The 21,155-nt window shown below is 51.9% G+C and overlaps 1 protein-coding gene across 5 annotated transcripts in view; it reads left to right on the forward strand.

Annotated features, from left to right (window-relative positions):
- Positions 1-2,546: 2,546 nt before the first annotated feature.
- The window catches only part of pdm3 (POU-domain protein pdm3), a 129,555-nt gene continuing 110,946 nt past the window's right edge, over positions 2,547-21,155 (forward strand). For 4 of the 5 annotated variants that reach the window (XM_025307935.1, XM_025307937.1, XM_025307938.1 and 1 more), the window contains exons 1-2: positions 2,547-2,747; positions 13,239-13,534. In XM_025307935.1, the coding sequence (XP_025163720.1) occupies positions 13,268-13,534 (267 nt within the window). In that variant the 5' untranslated portion in view covers positions 2,547-2,747; positions 13,239-13,267. Of the gene's footprint in view, positions 2,748-9,549; positions 9,763-13,238; positions 13,535-21,155 lie in introns of those variants that run through there. The other variant, XM_025307936.1, reaches the window with a different exon arrangement.

Below are 21,155 nucleotides of genomic sequence, written 5' to 3' on the forward strand. Positions count from 1 at the left end.
TGTGTTCTTAGACTCCTTTCCGCCACCTTTTGTCGTTAAACGCGAAACGGATGGACGCGGAATAAGTGTTCGAGGTCGTGAGCAAACCCGCAAGGCCAGGGTTTGTAGCCGACGCGAGGTCACCGACAAAACGTTCTCCAACGACACCTGCTACGACCTTCCTACCGCCCAACTATCCGACCGACGACATTGGTCCTCTCGATTCCAGCGTCCTTCAGTCCTTAAAATCACACCGCTACCTACGTGCCGATCATCATCTTTCCTCCCGCGGCGGACTCTCCGGGAGTCTCGTATCGGTCCACGGTGCCGATCGCTCCTCCCGGGCATCCCCGCCGGCGAACTCACCAGCCCCGTCGGGCTGATTTGCATCACGGTTACGAGCTCGTTCGAGCTCGTGGTGGTTATATTACAGAGCGAGCGAGACGCAAGTCCGCTGGAAAAAGGGAGACGGACAGAGGTACCTCTCGCGGGCGTACCACCCCCAAAGTGCATCGCGGGAGGCAGCTCGGACACTCATAACAATCATAACAACGGGATCTCGCGAGTAACTCGCGGACCACCTCCGCGCATTGGTACCGCCCATCGTGCCGCCCATATTACCCCTTCTTCCAGGGTTGCCCACCAGGCGGGAGAGTCGTCACGGCGGGTTGTCTTTCCTCGGTTGTACGCCGGAGCCACTACGCAGCCAGACTGCGGACCGTCAGGGTTCAGGTCTGAGTTTTCGCGTCGAGCTCCAACCGCGCAACGTGTACGACCACGCTGCCGACAGCGACGACAGCACGAGGGGAAGTGGATCGCCCGCCTTCTCCTCCGAGACACCGTGGACACGTGCGTTTGGGGATTTGGGGCTCTCTGAAGCGTCGCGGTGTCGATCGCGAAAACGAGGAAGACGACTCTATCCTTGGCGCCGGAAGATTCAGGCCGATCGTCAGGGAAGAGGCTCCAGGGCAACGATCGAACGGTCGGGACCTCCTCAAGGCGAGAATCTCTCGCGACGTGCCGGCGTGAAAAGCGAGTGCTTGTGGACTAGGGAGTGATCAGGGTGTTGAGCGTGCAGCTGCGTGCGCCGATTCGTCCGGCCTGTCAGCACGTGGCCGCAGGGGTGGGACTTCTTTTGGTGCGCTTCGCGGATAGTTCAGCGCGGTGAACTCTGTGACAGTCTATCAGTGAAACGTTCGGTTGAGGAATCAACTTTCTTCGGCGGGTTTCGCGTCGCTCTGTCTGTCGACCGACACTTGCAGTTACGATCAGATCGCGGCGGTCGCCTCCAAATTTTCCCTTCGCGTCTACCATAAACGTAATTTTGGGGGTAACGTGTGCGCGGGAACGCTGAGTCGTAAGTGTACGGAACAGGTGGGACATAATTAACCGTACGACGATAAAGAACCCGACGGGCATCTCGCGTGAGTGTCGAGATCGATACGAGAGAGAGAGAGAGAGAGAGAGAGAGGGAAAGAGAGAGAGAGAGAGAGAGAGGGAGAGAGAGAGAGAGAGAGAGAGAGAGAGAGAGAGAGAGAGAGAGAGAGAGAGAGAGAGAGAGAGAGAGAAGACGCGCATCCTCGAGTGACGAGTGTGTCGTCGCTGAACAACACAGAAAGCGATGAGACAAGGACTCGGGCTCTAATAAGCTTCTAATTATCGCGACGGGTGCGCTGATAATTACGACACGCGCGTGACCACTGTGCATAGAGACACGTCAGTGTTTTTCATCGCGAAATTACACGTTACGAACTGGTATATAACTGCGAAGTGCACGCTCGACGCGCACAAATAGAATAATTAAAACCGCATTACACGCTGAAAGCTGTGTTGTCTGCTGATTAGATTTGCTCGCTGACGAAATCGAGTATTCGTCGATTCATCGAGGATCAAGCCGGCCGAGATTAATCTCCGCGAGATTCTACCGACTACTTGATACAAGACCCTCCCCCCTCCCAGGATCGTCCAGCAAGACACATCGCTTTCTTCCGATCGTTCATTCAACGCGGCATTCACGAGGAAAGTAGATGGTACTACTGACGAGAGATCGAGCAGCGCTTTATCGAGCCGCGCCCAATTAACTGTTTGCTTCTTAATCGCTCCTAATTATTCGCAATTATTCGCTGTAATTAAGTAGGCTGATGTCACCGGCGGCAGATGTATCAGTGAATCGTACGCTCTTCAACACCGATCTACCGCCGCTGTCGGGACGGCCTGCACTTGATATTCGTCGTAGGAAAATTACCGGAAGATCGTGAAACTTGCGAGCGAGCGAGCGAGACGAAGCGAGGGAGCAACAGGAGAGTCTCGGAGGGAGTTGAAGCAAGTAGTCGTATATAGAGTCGGTGTAAAGCGCAGCATCGAAAGAAAGAACGAGAAGAGGAGAGAGAGAAAGAGAAAGAGATAGATAGAGAGAGAGAGAGAGAGAGAGAGAGAGAGAGAGAGAAGGAGAGAGAGAGAGAGCGAAAGAGAGAGAGAGAGAGAGAGAGAGAGAGAGAGAGAGAGAGAGAGAGAGAAAGAGAGAGAACGAACAAGAACGAGAGAGCCCGAGAGAGCATAAGAGAGAGAGAGAGAGAGAGAGAGAGAGGGCGAAAACGAGAGAAAAATATAGAAAGAGAAGGATAGAGAGAGAAAAAGAGCCAAGACAGACGGCTAATCGCGAGATCGGTACAACCGCGACGGAATTGCACCGTGGCGGAGATAAATAACCGCTAGATAAACCCACGTCAGGACGACGTCCCAAATACATCAGTCACAGATCGCCTCAGGTGAGTGTCAGGCACGAGTTCGCTCCTGCTTATTATAAGCCCAGGTTAATCTCAGTAATTAGATGGGCCTTCTAAATGCGCCCAGACCTGCGCTGCACGTGTGTAGGGTCGCACACTCACAAACGATTGTACCTCCTCCCCTTCCCCCCGCCTCCCGTGTACAGACGCGCCTGCGCATGCACACCACCACATGCACACGCGTGTAAGCGCATAAGGTATCCCGGGAACATAGATATTGGAATGAAAATTAATTAATTTCACATTCTATATATCGCGCGCGCATGTCGTAATCTCGAGAAACGGTCGAATAGCAGAATCTTCCTTTCTTTTCTCTCTCTCTCTCTCTCTCTCTCTCTCTCTTCTTTCCTCGTTGGTATCGAGAATCGTAGGTACGTGCTGATGACGCGTTAAGCTTAATATTGACTCGATATTAAAGACTACATTCAGAGCGATCGATAAGAAAAATTAAGCGCAAGATCAGCCTTGAGATCTATTTATCCGCTTCTATGTCGACATGCGCACATGCAGGCGGCAATTGCGTGCTCTCTGAGCGATAATCGTTGGTTCGATACCATTAAGTTAATCTCCGTAATTAAGAAAGTTCCTCACTACCAAAGCTGGTCACACGGGAATCCTGTTGGCGAGAGATCGAAAGCCACGTTTTCGCTTCTCCGAGCGTCACTCCAACTCTGGTGATAATTTCATCCAACTACTTAGCTGGGTACTAATAATTAGCGCGATAATTATGCGCGCCCGCGCGTATATTCGCGTCTACGGTCTCGAGTGTGTGACCTGGAAATGCTAATTAAAGGATCAGCTAAGCGTGTGTGTAAGTGTAATGCGCAGGGCTCTTAATCTTTACCGTCCTTTACGCCAGCCGATAACACAAAGAATCAACATTAGGTAGACGTTTACGTCAGACACGAGAGAGAGAGTCGCGGCAATTACTATCGCGATTAAACAGAGACACATATACGCGCGCACAACGGCTAGTTTTAAAATTATATCTGACATAACATTCTTGCTGCATGCTGTAATTTGCGCGTGTGAGTCCATAAGGACGTGTATAAAATAGAAATTGGATTTATACAGCTCGCAGAGAGAAAAATTAAATTTTCAAAGCAATAAAATTATACGCCAGATATTATTTATCTGATTGAAATTAATGAGCTTCAAAGCTCCGCACTTTTCTACTCAATTAATTTATATTCAATGAGTTCTCTAAAAAGTTCATCCAATTCTCTAAGAGACGATTCCATGAAAAAAAAAAAAGTACGATATTGATTTCAGCGGACACGAATATATACCACGCTGATAATCAGTAACCGAGCAACAATACACCGCGAAAAAAGCGGTTCATCTTGCATAATATATGCGAGGGACAATATCTACAGTGAGAATACAGCGCTACACCAAAGTGCGCTATCTAAAATGGACGATCGGAGTTTGTAGAAGAGACCGAAATAAAAGCCAAAGACCAACGTGTTAATGGCTCATAAATAACGTGGCATCGCAATAGGGTTTATATCGTTATCTTTGATTATTACGTGTATACACCTACGTCTCACTCTCTCTCTCTCTCTCTCTCTCTCTCTCTCTCTCTCTCTCTCTCTTTCTCTCTCTCTCTCATTGGCCTTTTCCGAAGCGACATTTTTACCAAAAATCGGACACTCGTACACACGCGTACACCCCACCGACATCGCACAAATAATGAAGAAAAATTCGATGCCGATAGATATTTGTGATTAAACGGCGACGTCGTTGAACACGTCGCGTCATCACCCGAACCATATGACTAGAGAGGTAAACAGGAGCACGTGTTGGCGGCGTGACTACGAGTGACGGCATGAGCTCGGGGGTGGAGAGGAGGAGGCAATGGCAGAGGTAGAGGAAGAGGGGGTGACGGTGGTGGACGGGAAGGGTGACGAGGGTGGAAAATCAGTGTGAGCTGCCCGAGGGTAGGAGAGTTCTTTGCTTGCCGCCTCGGGAACACGGAGGGTAGGTGAAAGAGAGGGTCAGAGGAGCCGGAAAAGCGGGAGGGAGGAGCAGAGAGAATTCTAGCGGCCGCAAGAGGAAGCGAGATGCTTCAAGTTGCGGCCGAGCGAACTCGACGTCGACATCGTCGTCCGTCGTCGTCGTCGTCGTCGTCGGCTTCGTCGGTGGGGATAAACGCGGAGAGCTGAAAGCAGAAAATCCCAAAGGAAACACTTGACTCGCGATATCGTTGGGGTAGGCGCTGCAGAGCTGACACAAAGGAGAGCGAGCGAGAGAGGTGCCTCGTCTCGCGACTGAACGACGCCGAATTTCAATGAAACCGTCTCGAGATCGTTCGCGCGCGCCGTGAAAAGAATTTTCGAATAACAGATATAATCTCATTAATCACAGATATAATAAAGCAATCGATGCTAGAACAATCAAAAAACTGTCTCGGACGTTTTCACGTCAGACGAGATGTGATCGAGCTGTTGAATGTCACTTACTTTGTTCAGAAAGGAGAGATCAGCGCGCGCGTTGGAGGCGCTTTCTGCGCCGCCAATTGATACGAGAGAAACAGCTAAACATAGAATCGACGCGCCTGTTGTCGAGGTCAAGAAAACGAATCGACGCATCCCCCTTCTTAAATCGCCTCGGCCCTCCGCCGCGTTCGCTCCCTCCCTGTCTCTCTCTCTCTCTCTCTCTCTTTCTCTCCCTCTCTCCTCCTCCTCCTCCTCCTCCTCCTCTTCTCTTTCCCCTTATTCTCACCACCCTCGTGCCCCTTCCCGTTCAAGCCTCCCCATTCAAGGCTTCCCCTTCAGCCAGAGTTCAACCCCTGCCGACAATCCGGCGCACGATAACATTTCGTTCTACAACTTACCCACTTCCAGCTCGCTTTAGCCACGCTATTCTGTTTTCCGCTCGAGAATCTTCATCGATTATCGACCCGGAAATGTCCGCGAGCAAGAAAGTTTCGCCGCAGATTCGACGTGTCCGGTGTAAGGAGCTGCTCTACCTGATCTAGCGTAGTTTCGCACGCTACGGTCTAATGACGACGGTTACTTGTTACTCGTGTAACCGCGCGAGAGCGCCCGGCGAAGCAATTTTTTTTTTTAGTCTTTTTCTCGCCGATTGCCCGTGGCACGCAACGAGGAGAAGCCGAGAATTACTCATTCTCGCGAATAGAGCGCGACTTTTGATCGATGACGGAACAACCGCCGGGAGAAAATTCGACGATGCGTCACACCGAACTGCACCGTTCGCTTAAAATACCCTGTTACGATTTTGCGGCTTAATAGCAACTTATCAGACACTTAATGAACATCGCGACGTAAAGGAAGGAGAGAAAAAAAAAAAGGTAGCGGAGCGGACTCTCTTTGTTGCTCTAAAATTTCCCCTCGTCGCACATGATGTTTGGTCAGCGTAACATTGTGGAAGGAATGTGTGCGAACTCATTAATTCTAATAATTCATGAAGAAACACGCACGCACGTAATAGCTCGGAGCGGCTTATGATTTGACGGATAGAGAGCTGCCCCGGCACACTCGCGTTTTTATACGCTGCGTAAGCTATATTCTGATATTTTAATAGACCTAATTTGCATGTAAAACCACTTTCGAAATTATTCTGTCTCCGACGCGCTGGCAGGGTTACTTTTCCCAAGAGAAGAGGAAAAGAAAAAAAAAAAAAAAAAAAAAAACACGAATCGAAAAGAAAGCCTTAGACGATTCTTCGAGTGTGCGATACGACGATACGTCCACGTAATTTTTCGCAGAAATACATCCACATCTCGCAAAGTCACGTTCTAATTTTCGGACTATAGAATACGAAGTCGGGCGAGAGGGCTTCTTTGTTTCCAGACGAACAAAAAAGAGACAAGTTGTTCTCTTTTCTGGCCCCGGAGAAGGGTCGACTATTTCTTCTACTGCGTGAAAAATGCATCAGAAATTAATTCGCCTCTTAATAACGGAACGGAGCTAGAAGCTCGCGGGGTCGAACGAACGGTGGCGGGCATCGTTCCGCGAATAATCGAGAGCACTTGTGATGAAACGGTTAGTACGCTCATAAGAAGGAGAAAAAGGGGTCCAATGAACCGAGCGGCACGTTTTTGGGCCAGATGTTAATTCCGACGACTCAGCGTGAGCCACGAAGGCGGTTTAGTACGTAAATACATCTTCAGCGGGGGGTGCCATTATAATGGGCATGTGCGGTTAAAGTTCTATTTGTGGTAATTCGGAGTTTAATGCACTCGGGGCTCTGATTTAGCCGGCGAGCTGACACTTTTTTTATCCGGCGAAACCCCAACGACGCTGGCGCCGTAAAACATGAAATATTCTTCCTGCGCCTCCGAGGATATGTTGCTATACAAGAAGCTATTACACGCGGCGACGGGCGTCATTCGTTCGCAGGCGCGCGCGAGAACACGCGGACGCAGTGTATGTCTCAGCGTTGAAATGACAATCGGGGGGTTTTTATCGTGAATTCGTGAGACGCGATATCAGATCAGGTCAGAATATGGTTCCTTGAATAAAACAGAGAGATCGCATTTCTCTGATTAAAGTGACACGTGTGAATATAGGAGATGCTCTCGTCACATCGCGTTCGGGCTCGGGCTCGGGCTCGGGCTCGGGCTCGGGCTCGCGCGTCAGAAGCTTTTCGCGTACACAATTTTATTTTCGTGCGCTGAACTCATTCCCGTGCACAGGATTAGTCTTCGATTAGCGTTGTCTCGAAAAAGAATTTCGCCGGAATAATGCAAAATGTTTGGCAGCACGAGAATTCCGACAAGGGCGTAAAATATCGCGTCTTGGGTAACGCACGTTGATGCCGAACCCCTTCGCGGCGCCGATTTATGAGGACGGGCGGGCGCGCGTTACGCGCGCACACGCACTTATACGTACGCACGCACGCACGCACGCACGCATACACGGAGAGCGGAGCGCGCAGCCGGGTCTCGACGCCTCGACGTTCGCACAGTCGCATTAACGACGCGCTGTTCAGTTTAATCCTTGCGTTTCGTGACTCGGGACAAAGCCCCTCGGATTTCTGACAGAATGGTATCGCACGAAACGGCCATTACCTTAGCCGATATGCCTATGTATGTACGCGAGTTAAAGGTCGATGCGAATTAACCAACACGGATGCGGCGCTGGATTCTTTGTGCGCTCGCCTTAATTATGCCCGCTCGTGCCGGCGAGACGGGGCCGGTATATATAGAAGGGTGGCATGAGGCGGTTTAATCTATCGCGCGCTTATTATTTTGCATTTACTGCTCGATCGAGCAGCCGACCGACGGCGACGGCGACGGCGACGGTGCGACAGCGGTGGGGCACCGGCATCGGGTAATCCGGATCGACCGTACACGAGCACGTTCGCGACGCGCGCTCCCGAGTTTCTTTCCTACTTCTCTTTAGCGTTAATGCTCGCTTAGACGCCATAAAGCCGCAATTATGCGTTGCCATTAGAGCGACCGGTCGATTACGGGATCATGACAAAAAGGAAAAAAAGAACGAGGAAGAAAGAAAAAGAAGGAGAACCCGGCAAGGACAATATCGCGATGGGCGGTTGCCAACTGGTCCCGCTGGGATCGTTTTATCGGCTGTGTTTTAAGTAGGAGGGTTACCCACGCCACAGGCTTGTATTCACCTTGTTGGTCGCCCTCTCTCGGCTACGCCGAACCCGACTCGTCGAGAATCCGTCGGGCCCCCCATCCGCGATTTTTCAATAAGTCCGATCCATTATCCGCGCGCGTTATTCCGCTCGGAATTATTATTTTGCATTTACTCTGCTCGAGACGAGTTATCACGGCGAGTTCAGGTAGACAATACCCTGCCCCGCGCGAGGCCCCGCGCGGGTTTCCCGATCGACTCGCCACGCCACGTCATCGTCGTCGTCACGGTCGCTTGGAGGTGCGACGTCGTCGACGGGGAGCGTCGACACAAGCACAATTCGAACGGAGAACGCTCAGCGACGAATAGATTCGTAGGAGGAAATCGAGAGCGAGCATCGGCGTCAGCGGCTACGAAGAAACGGTCAGTGGTTCGGCTGCAAGCACGGCCATATGGCGATTATCCGCGCCCAGTTATTTATAGCTACGGCTTGAGCACCGCACGGGGCACCCCAAACACGCAGCACCGCGATCTGCGCGTCGCGTCGTGTCGCTCCGCGCCGCGCCGCGCCGCGCCGCGCGAAATGGACCGGGCCTAGAATTCTAAAACCGCCGTCTTGACGGTCGGTCGGGAGAATCGGCCTCGTAAATCGCAATCGCCTTGGAGCTCCAGCGCCTAGGTGGTTTATACACACCTCCATAGCCCCGAGCGCCGTTGTACCAAGAGAGGAGAATGTCGGCGTTACGTAGAAACTAGCTGCTGGCCAGAGGCGCCCGGTTGTTTCTAAACCCACCTTATCTACTGGCCCCTATAATAAGCCGCGATCTGAGACCGTATATCCCCGCCCGCACACGCTCCGAGAAGCCCGCCCGTGAATGCACACAACACGCACACGCACGCACGCACGCACGCACGCGCGCGCGCGCGCGCACGCACACACACAAACGAACCAGCACCAATACCCGTGTTGGCGCACTAGGTAGCTACCCGCAATCCTCGGACGCGTATACGGCGCGGTATAGGCCACGCAGCGCTTGCAATTACAAGCTGGTCAACATATAATTATCCCCAATGACCATAAATTACCGGATTTTTATGCGCAACATTCTTAATTACCCTTTGAATTAACATCAATCAACCCCTTAATTGCACGCTGCCGCTGCCTTCACGTCGTCGTCGTCGTCGTCGTCGTCGTCTTCTTCGTCGTCGACGATGACGTTGGCTACAGAACTGCGAAATCGCGATGCGCGCCGCGGGCTAAGAGGACGACGCGGAAAGAGAGGACGCCGGTTGACTGGCGTGAGAAAAAGGGACCGACGACGGGAGAAACGTAAGGGAGCACGACGAAGTCAGGAAACGGCGGGTGTCGCTCGAAGGCGAAACCCAGAGGGTGGATGGACTTTCATTCCTCGGGAAGATCTTCTCGTAGCGCGGTAGGTACGCGAGAAAGTCGCGTCTCGCCGGACGACAGTGTCGCATAATTCGCGTGTTCTAATTGCCCCCGGAGAGATCCTCGAGTGATTCCCATATCAATCGCTTGGGCGTATTAATCGCAGGCGCGTCCTACCGGCTTTCACCCGGTCTATTCGGTGAAGCCGATTATCGCCGAAGAAATCGCAGGACACCGAAATGGCGGCCGATGAAAGGGGAGGGGAAGGGGAGGGGGGGCGCGCGCGGAACGCGATTTATTCCGTCGTATTCTCGAGGACATATCTCGAAGAGGAAAATCGACAGAGGTCGATCGAAGGGAGGACATGAAGCGATTTAAGAACATGAAAACGCGGAACCGCGTTGCCGCGCAAAATGTAGAATATGTCCCGTGCTCAAATTTCCATGGCGAATAGCAGCAGAGGAAGCTCTCTCGGATATAAACTCTCGGCCCTTTTGCGAAAGATTTATACTTCACGATCTTGATCGTGAAGAACGCATTTTTTCGAGGTCGCACGACCAAGGTACCAATTTTCAGACACGGCCGGCTGTGGTGACGTTTGAACGATCGCGCTATAATCACTCGCGATATCTTCGTCCGGTTAAGAATTCCTCTTCTATTTCACGAATCACGAACCGTGAGGGCGATGCGATACGCTAATGAAACCGCACTCTCATTAAAGCCATCCAAATCGACGATACTAATTGGCTAGCTTTCGGAATACCCGGCATTAGACCTCAGGACGCGATATAATAATCGCTGCGGACGAATTCGGTTTGGACAGCCGGTGGTTAAAGCGTCTAGTAATTTCACGGGCGCAACCCTAGAGCGATTAATATGATTCCGACGGAAATTAATGACTGCAAACGGAAGAAAGACAGGTTGCATACAGAGCCCGATCTCGGATGGCGCGTTTTTACGGCGTTTTGAGGCGGAAAAAACGTTCGGGGATTAAACACGTTTGGAGATTTTTGCCAAGGAACTCGCGCTACCGCCAAGATTGGATTTCTGCGATCGACGACCAAGGGCGCGCGTTCACGCGCCCGAGAGAGAGAGAGAGAGAGAGAGAGAGAGAGAGAGAGAGAGAGAGAGAGAGAGAGAGAGAACGAATTTTGTTTCTCTGTTCACGATGTACGATGCCTCGTACGATAATTTGGCTTTTTGAGACGGACATTGGACGAGAATTCAGCCCGAACCCGTTTATCGCCATTTGCTCCCGTGACACAAAAATCGAGTAATGCTTATTAATCAGCTTCATTAGCGGCAAAGCTCCTCTTCATTGTGCGATGCATAAATTAATACCTCGCAACGATGATCGATGCGATCTCTTCGACTGGTCGCGGTCATTGCGTTCTACGTCAGTTTATTCCGCCGTTTTAATTGATTTCAGACAAATACGGAACGTTCGTTAGAGTAGGATATTAATAATCCGATCCTTCAACAGTAAGTCATTATATATTATCGCGATGCGATGAAAAAGAGTATGCAGAACGTATTTTTCTATATTGACGGGGAAAGAGAGAGAGAGAGAGAGAGAGAGAGAGAGAGAGAGAGAGAGAGAGAGAGAGAGAGAGAACTCGCGCGTGCGCGCGCTGTGAAATATTTCTGCAGTTCTTTCAAATTCTTAGATATTTAAAGCTACCGACACGGCAAGAGCAGAAAATGTTACAGCAAAATAATGCGTGAACAGGTGGACAATGTCATTCGTGCTCAAAGATAAATCCTGCTCACTTTTCTCACTTGCTGGCCCAAGGGGCATGGTGTAAATCACTTTGAATTCAAAGCCACGACGATCGACGCCGGCCCGCGTATTTGCCGAAGAGAAAAGAAGCGCGTTCTTTCGAATCTTGCTCGCGATCATCCTCGCACGACACGTTTCGAGGAGTCAGTCCGCCATCGTCGGCGAGCCACCAATTCGAGTTATCATGCGCGACGGACGCGCGCGTATCAGAACAGGCCTATTTTACAAGAACAAGCGACATTAACACCGGAGTTTGCACTTGTGAGCGGTCTATTTGGTATTCAACGACCTGACGCTTTTATTATAAACACGCCGTCGCGCCGTTTTAAAGGATAGCATCAAATATTTTTACGATGGCCATTATAAAACGCCTTTTATGAGGAACAAAGTAGCTCGCAGGCAGAAGGTGTTTTCTCGCCCTTTGACAATAATTTGTCCAGAATAACCGGCTCGTTTCACTGCCGGCCCTCCCCCCACGCCCGGGGCGAGCTTCCGCTCGATGATCCATCCAGCCGTTCGTCATAGGCGCGCGGCTTTTAAAAAGTAAAGCGCTGGACTCGGGCCAGCGCAAAAATAGAAGCAGATGTTATTAGTTGCGTTCACCAAGTATACGACGGCGGCCGCGGCGCGACGAAGCGAGCGCGGCTACGACGGCGGCGGCGGCGGCGGCGGCGGCGGCGGCGGCGGCGGCAACGGCGGCGGAGGAGACGCTGGAGGGAGGAGACGCGCGAACATAGAGAGCGACGAGGGAACGTGACTCTCGGCGTGTCCAGACGGCAGCGATTTCACTTGCCCTTGAATTCTTACTAACTCTGAACGCTTAGATAAAAATAATTAGGCGGATAAACGCGGGACGCCTGCAGAGCGGCGCGTTAGCCGGCGTTTTATTCTCGCGAACTCCCTCCCCCGCCCCCCAATCCCCTTTTCGCGGTGCCTCTCGCTCTCTCCCACACGTCTCCGGCGCCTCTCTCGCATCGCAACACGCACCCTCTCTCCTCCACCTCCTCCGGCGTGATGCGCCGACCAAATGTTTTTGCTTTGAAGTCGGAAGATGAACGGGTCTCCTTCTAATTTCTCGAGTGTCTGCATTCTTAACAGCTGCACGCGTTGCCGTTCGATACGGCTGGCGCGGCGGTACCGCGCGTCGCCACGCCGGTTTAATTAGCAACGTGTTTATATATTATATAGGGGTAACGAGAACAGGGAAGAGGACGTTTTTCTTCCCTGCTGCATTTCTCCAAAAAACCAGACCGACACCAAGCCGATACTAATTGTCTGAGAAAATTTCTGGCTTTTTTTCTTATTCTACGTATATTCTTTTATATTTTGGAGATTTTTCCTTAAATAAAGACTATCTCCTTTGTCAAAGAAAAAGAAAGAAAAAAAGAAAAACTATAAGAGAACCGTCTCTCATTTCTTCGGATTCGATTTATCGTCGCGCGAAGCGAAAGTCATTATACGCGACGGTCGTTACTCGGCGCGCATCAAACTGGAATTCGTGCGCGTGCACACGCTTCCGCGACTCCGGTCGACTCTGGTTTCGTATTTATAAGATGACGTCAATCCGAAAATATGGGATCGCTGTGTTACCGCGCGTCGCAATCGTTTCGCGTTATTGACGATCGAAGCCGCCGCGAATTATACTCGCGCCATAATGGGATTGCGTCGTGCCGGAGGCTGCGCGTTGGCGCGGCGGCCGCTATTAGAACGGTCCTCTGAGAGTTTTGGTCGATTTGCAGATTACGAGTCCCCGGGATGCAAGGCTGACATGGCGGAGGGTTCGGCCGAGGAGGAACAGAGCAGTACCGCTGCGCCCGCTTCCCCGCCAGCTGATCTTCGCACTCTGAACACCCAATTGTCGCCGCCTTATCACCACCAGCCCCATCTCCAGCCTCGTCTTCAGCATCTGCAGCATTCCAACATGCTGGCGACCGCCGTACCGCCCCGGCACAGCCACAGTATGCTGTCTCATCAGGTGAAAGCGGAGGCAGAGCTGGACGCCCCCTGCGATTTGCCATTGAATCTCAAGAGCGAGGTAAGCGCACAAATCTCTCTCTCTCTCTCTCTCTCTCTCTCTCCCCCTCTCTCTCCCTCTCTCTCTCTCCTCCCGTCTTTCTCTCCCCGTCTCTCGCCCTTTTCTGCCTTCTCCCTTTCTCCGTGTCTCCTCCATCTATCTCTCTTTCTTATGGATTATTGATGTCGGAAATCGGCCAACTGCTTTCGATTGTTCATTTCCAATGAGTTTTGTCCACGGGTGGTTGCGCCTCGACGATGTCGAGGGAACGGGGGAGAATCGCGACCGCGCCGGCGGATTCTAAACTCGCGCTCTTGCGAGAGCACGCGAGCGAACACGGAGGAGATGCGAAGCTGCTAGATATTATATTTCAGCTTGAGCTTGAGCGGCTAATTACTTCGCAAGATGCCGATGGGCTACTTATGCCAGTTAGCGATCTCAAGCGACCGCTCCACTTGCTCGTTTGGATGAAGCAATAAAGTGCACGACGGCCGACGAGATCGTCATACTCGTTACCGACGGTTTTGTGTGTCAATGACAACCAATTGTACGGTTAAGTAGCTACGCCACGCCGCATCTCAACCTAAATCGGCCAATGGTCCCTCTGACCTGTATACGATTAATGTACAAAACAAAGCGCGTCGAACGTCGAGTCGTCCCCACAACGGGATAAAGCGGTCGACGATATCTCGGTTCGAAGTCGCTCGAGTCGAATTGCGTAACGCGTCTTCGTCTACCGACACGCCGTAGACTTTTGGAGAAGCGAGAAAGAGAGAGAGAGAGAGAGAGAGAGAGAGAGAGGGGGGAAGGAAAGCGAGTTGGTTTCATAATATGTCGATTTTGGGCGACGACGAACAGAGATGATCGAGCAACGGCGATACTCGGCGGGATCACGGGACGCGATTACGTAATGTTCGCGTGTTCATATAACGCGACGTAACGTTTCGTTCTCCTTGTTACCAGAAATTGGCGGAGAAGCTGCACCCGTTACGGCGAAAGCCGTGAGAAAATCGACGTGGTAGAATGGCAAAGCCTCTAACGGTCCGTCCAACGGTACGCGATCCTCTTTGCACGTACGACATTTGCCTAAGCATTGCGCGAAAGACTTCCGCGTTCTGACTATGGAATAAAGTAACCACCGCCACTATCCCGCCCGTACCCCGATCTCGGCTCTGTTCGATTAGCAATTTTCAGCGCGCGGAGGAATCACTCGCCGATACATTAGTCGCGAGCAGATCCACTCTGATTGCAACGTCCATTATGATTACACCGCCGCTAACGTTGCGTGAATTTATCGATATTTGTAACGCGCGGCAACGTGCCGCGCGCACGAAGAAACGCGATAACAAGATTCGCGATAGAGATTACAAGGGAACTCTTCGATCAGCGGGATTGCGGACGAGGTGAGCAAAAACTTATTAATGAAACCGATAAGCCCGTCGTTAATTATTTTTCGTGTGGTGAAATTAGTTGTAAGCAGCGGCGGCACGGTAGTTGAAAGTCGTTAGAACGAGGCGGTGAAGTATTACAAGGGGAATCCTGACTCCTCCCTCCTCTCACTCTCTCCCTCCTTCCCTCTCTCTCTCCCTCCTTCCCTCTCTCTCCTCTCTCTCTCTCTCTCTCTCTCTCCGTCTGTCTCTCTCTGTCAGACTGCGATCGTAAAGCGGAAAATATTTGCACGTAGCTTACGTAGCTAGCTTCGATGAACGGGGACCAGTTTCGTCGATGCTTGCTCATCGGACTAGCCAGTACGGAAACTTCAGCAAACAAGCGCCCGGGGATTACTAGTCGTCAAACGTGTCTACTTTCCTTTTGGGACAATTAACTCTCACTTATCGGCGATACGTTCCCCGCGAAATCGCCTCTTATTACTTTCGAGAACTACGTTTGTTTTCGCGTGTCCGGCGCGTCGAAAGATGTCACGGTCTCGATACGAGCGGGCGAGCGAGCGAGTGAATTGGGTTGAGCGTTTCTGGTGTCACGCGAAAACCGGTTTATTGATAATGATACGATTAATCGCACTACTGCTGATCCAGCGCCGCACGAACCTTAATTGCGAGGGAACGCGAGCCACGTGGCCGTATTGTTCGCGCAAAGAATTAGACGCTACGAAGAATTCGACAATGACGCCAATTAAGCGACAAAGGAGAGAAGAACCGCGCGCGAACTAGACGCGACGCGACGACAGCCGGACACTAGACTCTCGAAAACGGCAGTCTCGTCCGTTGGCTCGTTGTCCCTGTCCATCCATTACACTATTATCCCCTCGGCAAACACAGGATCCACGCACGGACTTAATGCTCGCTGCGCGTCTGAGAAGGGAGCGTGCAATTTACGCGCAAAAGAACGAGAACGTTTTATCCCGCGCCCGGCACAAAAAGAAAAGATCCCGCCGCCACCGCCGGTGTACGTAGCAGGACGCGGGGATAATAATGCCTGTCCGCGTTTCCGCAGTGAGACGAGCGGCGATGAGAAGTAGGAATCCTCCTCCTCCTCCTCCTCCTCCTTCTCTTGCGACGACGACGACGACGGCGACGACGCGATCGATCATCGTGCCGATGCGGCACCGCGCGCGTACTTCGTACACGAGCTTTGTCGAAAAGCTGTCAGTTTCCCGGAACGGGAATAAATCTCGCGCGAAATTGGTCGATTCGTGCGGAGACGCGCCGGTTATCAGCTGAATAATTTAGGCGACGATTTTATCGGCGAGTGTGGAGTTTCAGTCGCTTCCAACTTCCGCTAGACGATCATGAGTTATGGGACCTTTGAGCCCTTTTTTCGCGACGACCCTCTCAATGCCATCGGCCGTTCCTCTTAATCGCGGAGGGTCTCTGTCTCTCTCTCTCTCTCTCTCTCTTGCAGCGGGATAATAGACACTTGGCGATGCTAGTGAGCACAATGATGATGCAAGAAAACAAACTTTCGGAGATTTTGCAAGACAAAGAGACTTTCCGAGAATCGCTCGCTCGCACGACCGACCATCAAAGAAATCCACGACTGAAAGAAAAACGCGAAGAAGAATCGCGCAAAGAAGCCTTCTCACGTTAAAACTCGTCGAGAAGTAGAGACATGAGACTCGCTCAAATTACTGACGAAGGTAACGACGATTCTCTGCGCGACGATTCTCCTCTCCTCTCCTCTCCTCTCCACCGATTTCGCAGCGGGGTTTTGTAAAAATACGCGAACATCACGCGACGACAGGAAAGCGCAAACGGATCAAGCACCCTTTACATCCGCGAGAACCGCAGTAATGTGCATCTATATGCAAATATCCGCGTACCTCACGAGCACATTTGCGAACCGGAAATCGTTAAACGCCCAACGGATGCGCCGTCACGAATACTCCTCCACTCGTGGTCCCGAAGATTTCGTCGGTCACACGAGAGAGAAGCCGCCAAACCATCTCCAGCTTTGCCACAGAGAAGCAGCGACCCTATCCAGAGATCCTCTCGGACCCGAAGACGCAAATTTCTCGTAGCTGAATCCGGCACGTTGACCGTCCGATCGATCGATACGCCGTATAACCAGCCTTAAGGCGCATTCCAGCTTGATGGCCACCCGTCCCGGCCGTAAATGCATCTGTCAAGAAAGTGATTGAAGGCAAACGATTCAGGAGAGCCGCGAACGTCCCGGCCCCGCCGATGGATCGGATCTCATTACCTCGGTGGCTCATTTCACCGACTCGATTGCATTTCGATCGAATTTCACAATTATTATGATTATTGTTTCACCCGACGACGCTCGCCACGGCAGCGGTCGCCGATTAGAATCCAACGGCGAGAAGTCGGCGGCGGCGGCGGCGGCGGCGGCGGCGTCGTCGTCGTCGCGGCACTCGGCTTTTGACGCGTGAGATGCCCGCGCCTTGATCGACCGTAAAGAATCCGGTTATCGCGTCGCATTACGATTTTGTTTATACTCGACGTAACGAGCTGTTCTTGGACTGTGTGTGTAACAAGCCGCCACCGCCGCTGCCGACAACTGCGACGACGACGACGACGACGACGACGACGACGACGACGACGACGACGACGACGACGACGACGACAACGACATGATGAATATCGGCGCGACGACAACGAGAATCGATCGATACCTTCCCTAATTTGAGAGAAAATATTTTTTAATAATATAAAACGGACCGGTGTAAACGGATTGTCACCTCGCGGCGAGTCGACGAGCGGCGAGGTCCAGGAAGAACGAGGAGGCAAAATCACGGTCGCGCGTCGTTCATTGAAAAATCTACGGTTTTATGACGCATGATAATACTTGGCAGTCGCAAAAGATTTAGCTAATAAAAACGAACGTTTGACGAGCGACCGTCCGTAAAGCAACGCGGTCAGAACGACGAACGTTGGAACGGGAGGCAAAGAGGGGAATGAAAAAAAAGTGAGAGAAGTAAAAAGAGTAAAACGCCGAGATATTCTATCGCTCGATGGCTCGTCTATTTCTCTCGCTTGGTATTTCGCGGAGTGATGGAATGTTTATCAATAGATTAATCTCTCGGAGATCGGCGGGTGGTTCCGCGTCGTCGCCGGGCAGACTCCTCGATTGCGATTAAACATAAAAGTATTATTTCAATCTGGCCCCTCCGCGCGCGTCGGCCATACATTCTCCCAATGTGTACGCCACCCCCCCCCCTCCATCACACACACATACACACGTACACACCTCGCACACGCACGTACACACATACTCACACGCTGACATACGTACGCACCCACACATGCGCGCGCACCTACTCGCGCGACCGATAGATCGGGCATTTTTCCATTAGATTGGAACTTGATTAAATTGAAAATCTGTCAATTTAGGAAAAAGCATCCGACAGCTTATATTGACGGTGGACATTATACGCGGTGGCCAACGAGGCAGAACTCGTTGGCCTGACAACTAGCGGAGATATAAAACCCATCGTCGCGACGATGGACCCGGGATGCGCGCCGAGCTGTTTACTTTTTGCTTCCTTTTGCGCCCTTGTAAAATTAATTGCCGGACGCTCTTTGAGGGTGACGCTCGCTTTCGCCGTTCCACCGATCGCGGAAATTTGCTCACGGTGTCATTCGTTCAATCTCCACTCTGATGCGATTCCGACGCAGCTCGCTCGCGCTCTTTCTCTTTCTGTACTTCCCTTCCTCCCCCCCGCCCCTCTCTCTCTCTCTCTCTCTCTCTCTCTCTCTCTCTCTCGTACGTTCCTCCCTGCAGCAACCCCCATCGCGCGACATAGCCGCTCACGAGTTTTTGTAACAAACGCGTTTATCGCGTACGCTTCTAAAGGAATAATGCGGTTTGAACAGATTTAATTCGCTCGCGGATACGACGCCGTTGCCGTCAGGCGATCAAACGAAACGATCGCCGTGCGTATCCTGCGATGAAGGAGGAAACGCGCGTTTCTTCGTGGTCATTTAACGCGCGTTACATGAGTCCGCGCGCGTAGCGCAGCGCAACTCGCGTACCTAATCACCGCCGCTGCTTACCTACGTACGTACATACCTACGTACATTCGTATGTTACGTTACGTTACGTTACGTTACGTTACGTTACGTCCAAGGCTCAGCCGATACTAATTTAGCTCTGCGGATCGTCTTCTCTTAACGAGATTCTAAGAATTCATCTAGAAAACATTGATTAAGAGTCCGTTCCTCTGACGCGAACAGACCGCGCGCTTCGCGAACGCGTCCAACCGTTGCCCCGCTCGTATCGTGAGAAAATCTCACGTGATCCTCCACGATACTACTACGGCGCGAGTAACTCGTTCCGCCGCAATAGGATCGTTATTTTTCCGCGTTGTCATTCTTCCTTTTTTCCCGCCGTTTCATTTTAATCGCTTTCGTCTCATCAACGCTCAACCGAGGAGTATCAACGGCGCGGCGCGGCGCGGCGGCCGTCGATACTCCTCGCCCGGCGACATTATCGTCATTATCCCCGATATCGGTACTTGCGGCTCGCGGTTTTCGTTTTACACTTGGCGGAGTACGAGCGGAGCCCACGAAGGAGACAGGGCTTCGTGGGAGGATATCCTCCTCTCCGGCCGCCCTCGCACACAGTTCGAAATAATCCGAGCGGAACGAGGCGGCTAACATTATCTCGGCTGATTTAAAACAGTATCTTGCGACGAACAAGGCTAAGCACCGCGGGTACGTGATTGCGATTCGCCCGGTCGTACATGTCGCCATTGTCCGCCCAACCAGTTCGATGTTCGCCGCGCGATCGGGAACGTATTACGCGCGCGATAAGGTGCCGCGACCGCGCCGGGTATATTTAATTGAAAATGCTCTCTGGCTGAACGATAACGCCCCGAAGAGATTCCGTGGCGCCAGCGTGATTATTAAGAACGTTTTAAGCGCGCCGAATGGATCGCTCGCTCTCTTATTATAACTCGCGCACAATATGCTGCTAATACGCTAACGCATCGTCGCGATTAAGCGACCGAACGAGGAGAACCACAGCGCAGCTGACACGCGCGATCACGCGAGACGATCGTTCTCGCATTATGCGAGAGAGAAGACCGAAAGACTGAATTCTGCACGGAGCTGACGGCGGAAGCGCCGTGAAACTTTACATTCGCCGTCGTCACGTCGGGACGGGACGGGACGAAGTTTAACCGTATCTCGCGAGTGTCCGGGCGGAGAGAGCTTGATTAAAGGCGATCGCGGGGCGGGAAGAACCGCGGATAAGTCAGAGCGTAATCGCGTACCGGGACGCGGCCTTTTAAAGTAGGAAACTCGCCGGAAACTACCGGCCGCACGGCACCGAGAACTCCCCGGTGCGGTGCCAAATAACAATGTTGGATCTCATAAACAAGGAGACAAGACAAATACCCGCCTGGACGGCGGTTCCTAGGTCGCGGAGTGGACAGAGTCCGTTCCGCCGCCCACCCATCCCTCCGGGGATGGGAGACTCTGCTGGTAATTTCACGGTGTCTTGCATCCCTGAGCCACCCCCTCCGTTGCACCTCTTGCTACGCGAAACATCCACGTAACGCCACGCGATACCGTTAACCGCATGCGTCCGATATGCAGCCGCATTATGATCGGCGATCGTGGATCGATCATATCATATCATAATGATAGGTTCTCTCAGCCTAGGTATCGAACTTTTCGTGTCGGCCGCGAGCCGTGTCTTTCTCGGGCGACAGTGGTTGCAAAATGCAGACCGTAAGACTCGCAAAAGAATTCGCTTTTCCTTGAGAGAGAGAGAGAGAGAGAGAGAGAGAGAGAGAGAGAGAGAGAGGGAGAGTAGTAGTAGATAGACGCACGATTTACAATGCAACTCGTAATCAATGAGATATCATTAAATCGGATATCGAGTTTGCCCGATAATATTCCAGATGTGTCGCGTTGAGATTTTTTGTTAAGATAAAAAGCAGAAGCTGCTGGAGCAAGATTAAACGCGACGTGACGCAACGCGACGCGAAATGTGACGCGTGCGGATCGAGTGATCGCGTTGCAATTGTATTTCCTTACACGGTGCATGGCGCGAAAGGGCTTTATCTTGGAACAAGTACGCGACACGACGGGGAAGGAAGAAGGAGGGAGTAAGCAAGGGAGAAGGTGGGAGAGGGTCACTGGGATTTGCGCGAATGGCCGACGACTTAATTGATCGAGGGCCATAAGCGAATTAGGGATGACCAATGTTCCACGTG

This window comes from Harpegnathos saltator, unplaced genomic scaffold (genome assembly GCF_003227715.2).
Source record: "Harpegnathos saltator strain DR-91 unplaced genomic scaffold, Hsal_v8.6 scaffold132, whole genome shotgun sequence".
NCBI lineage: Eukaryota > Metazoa > Arthropoda > Insecta > Hymenoptera > Formicidae > Harpegnathos > Harpegnathos saltator.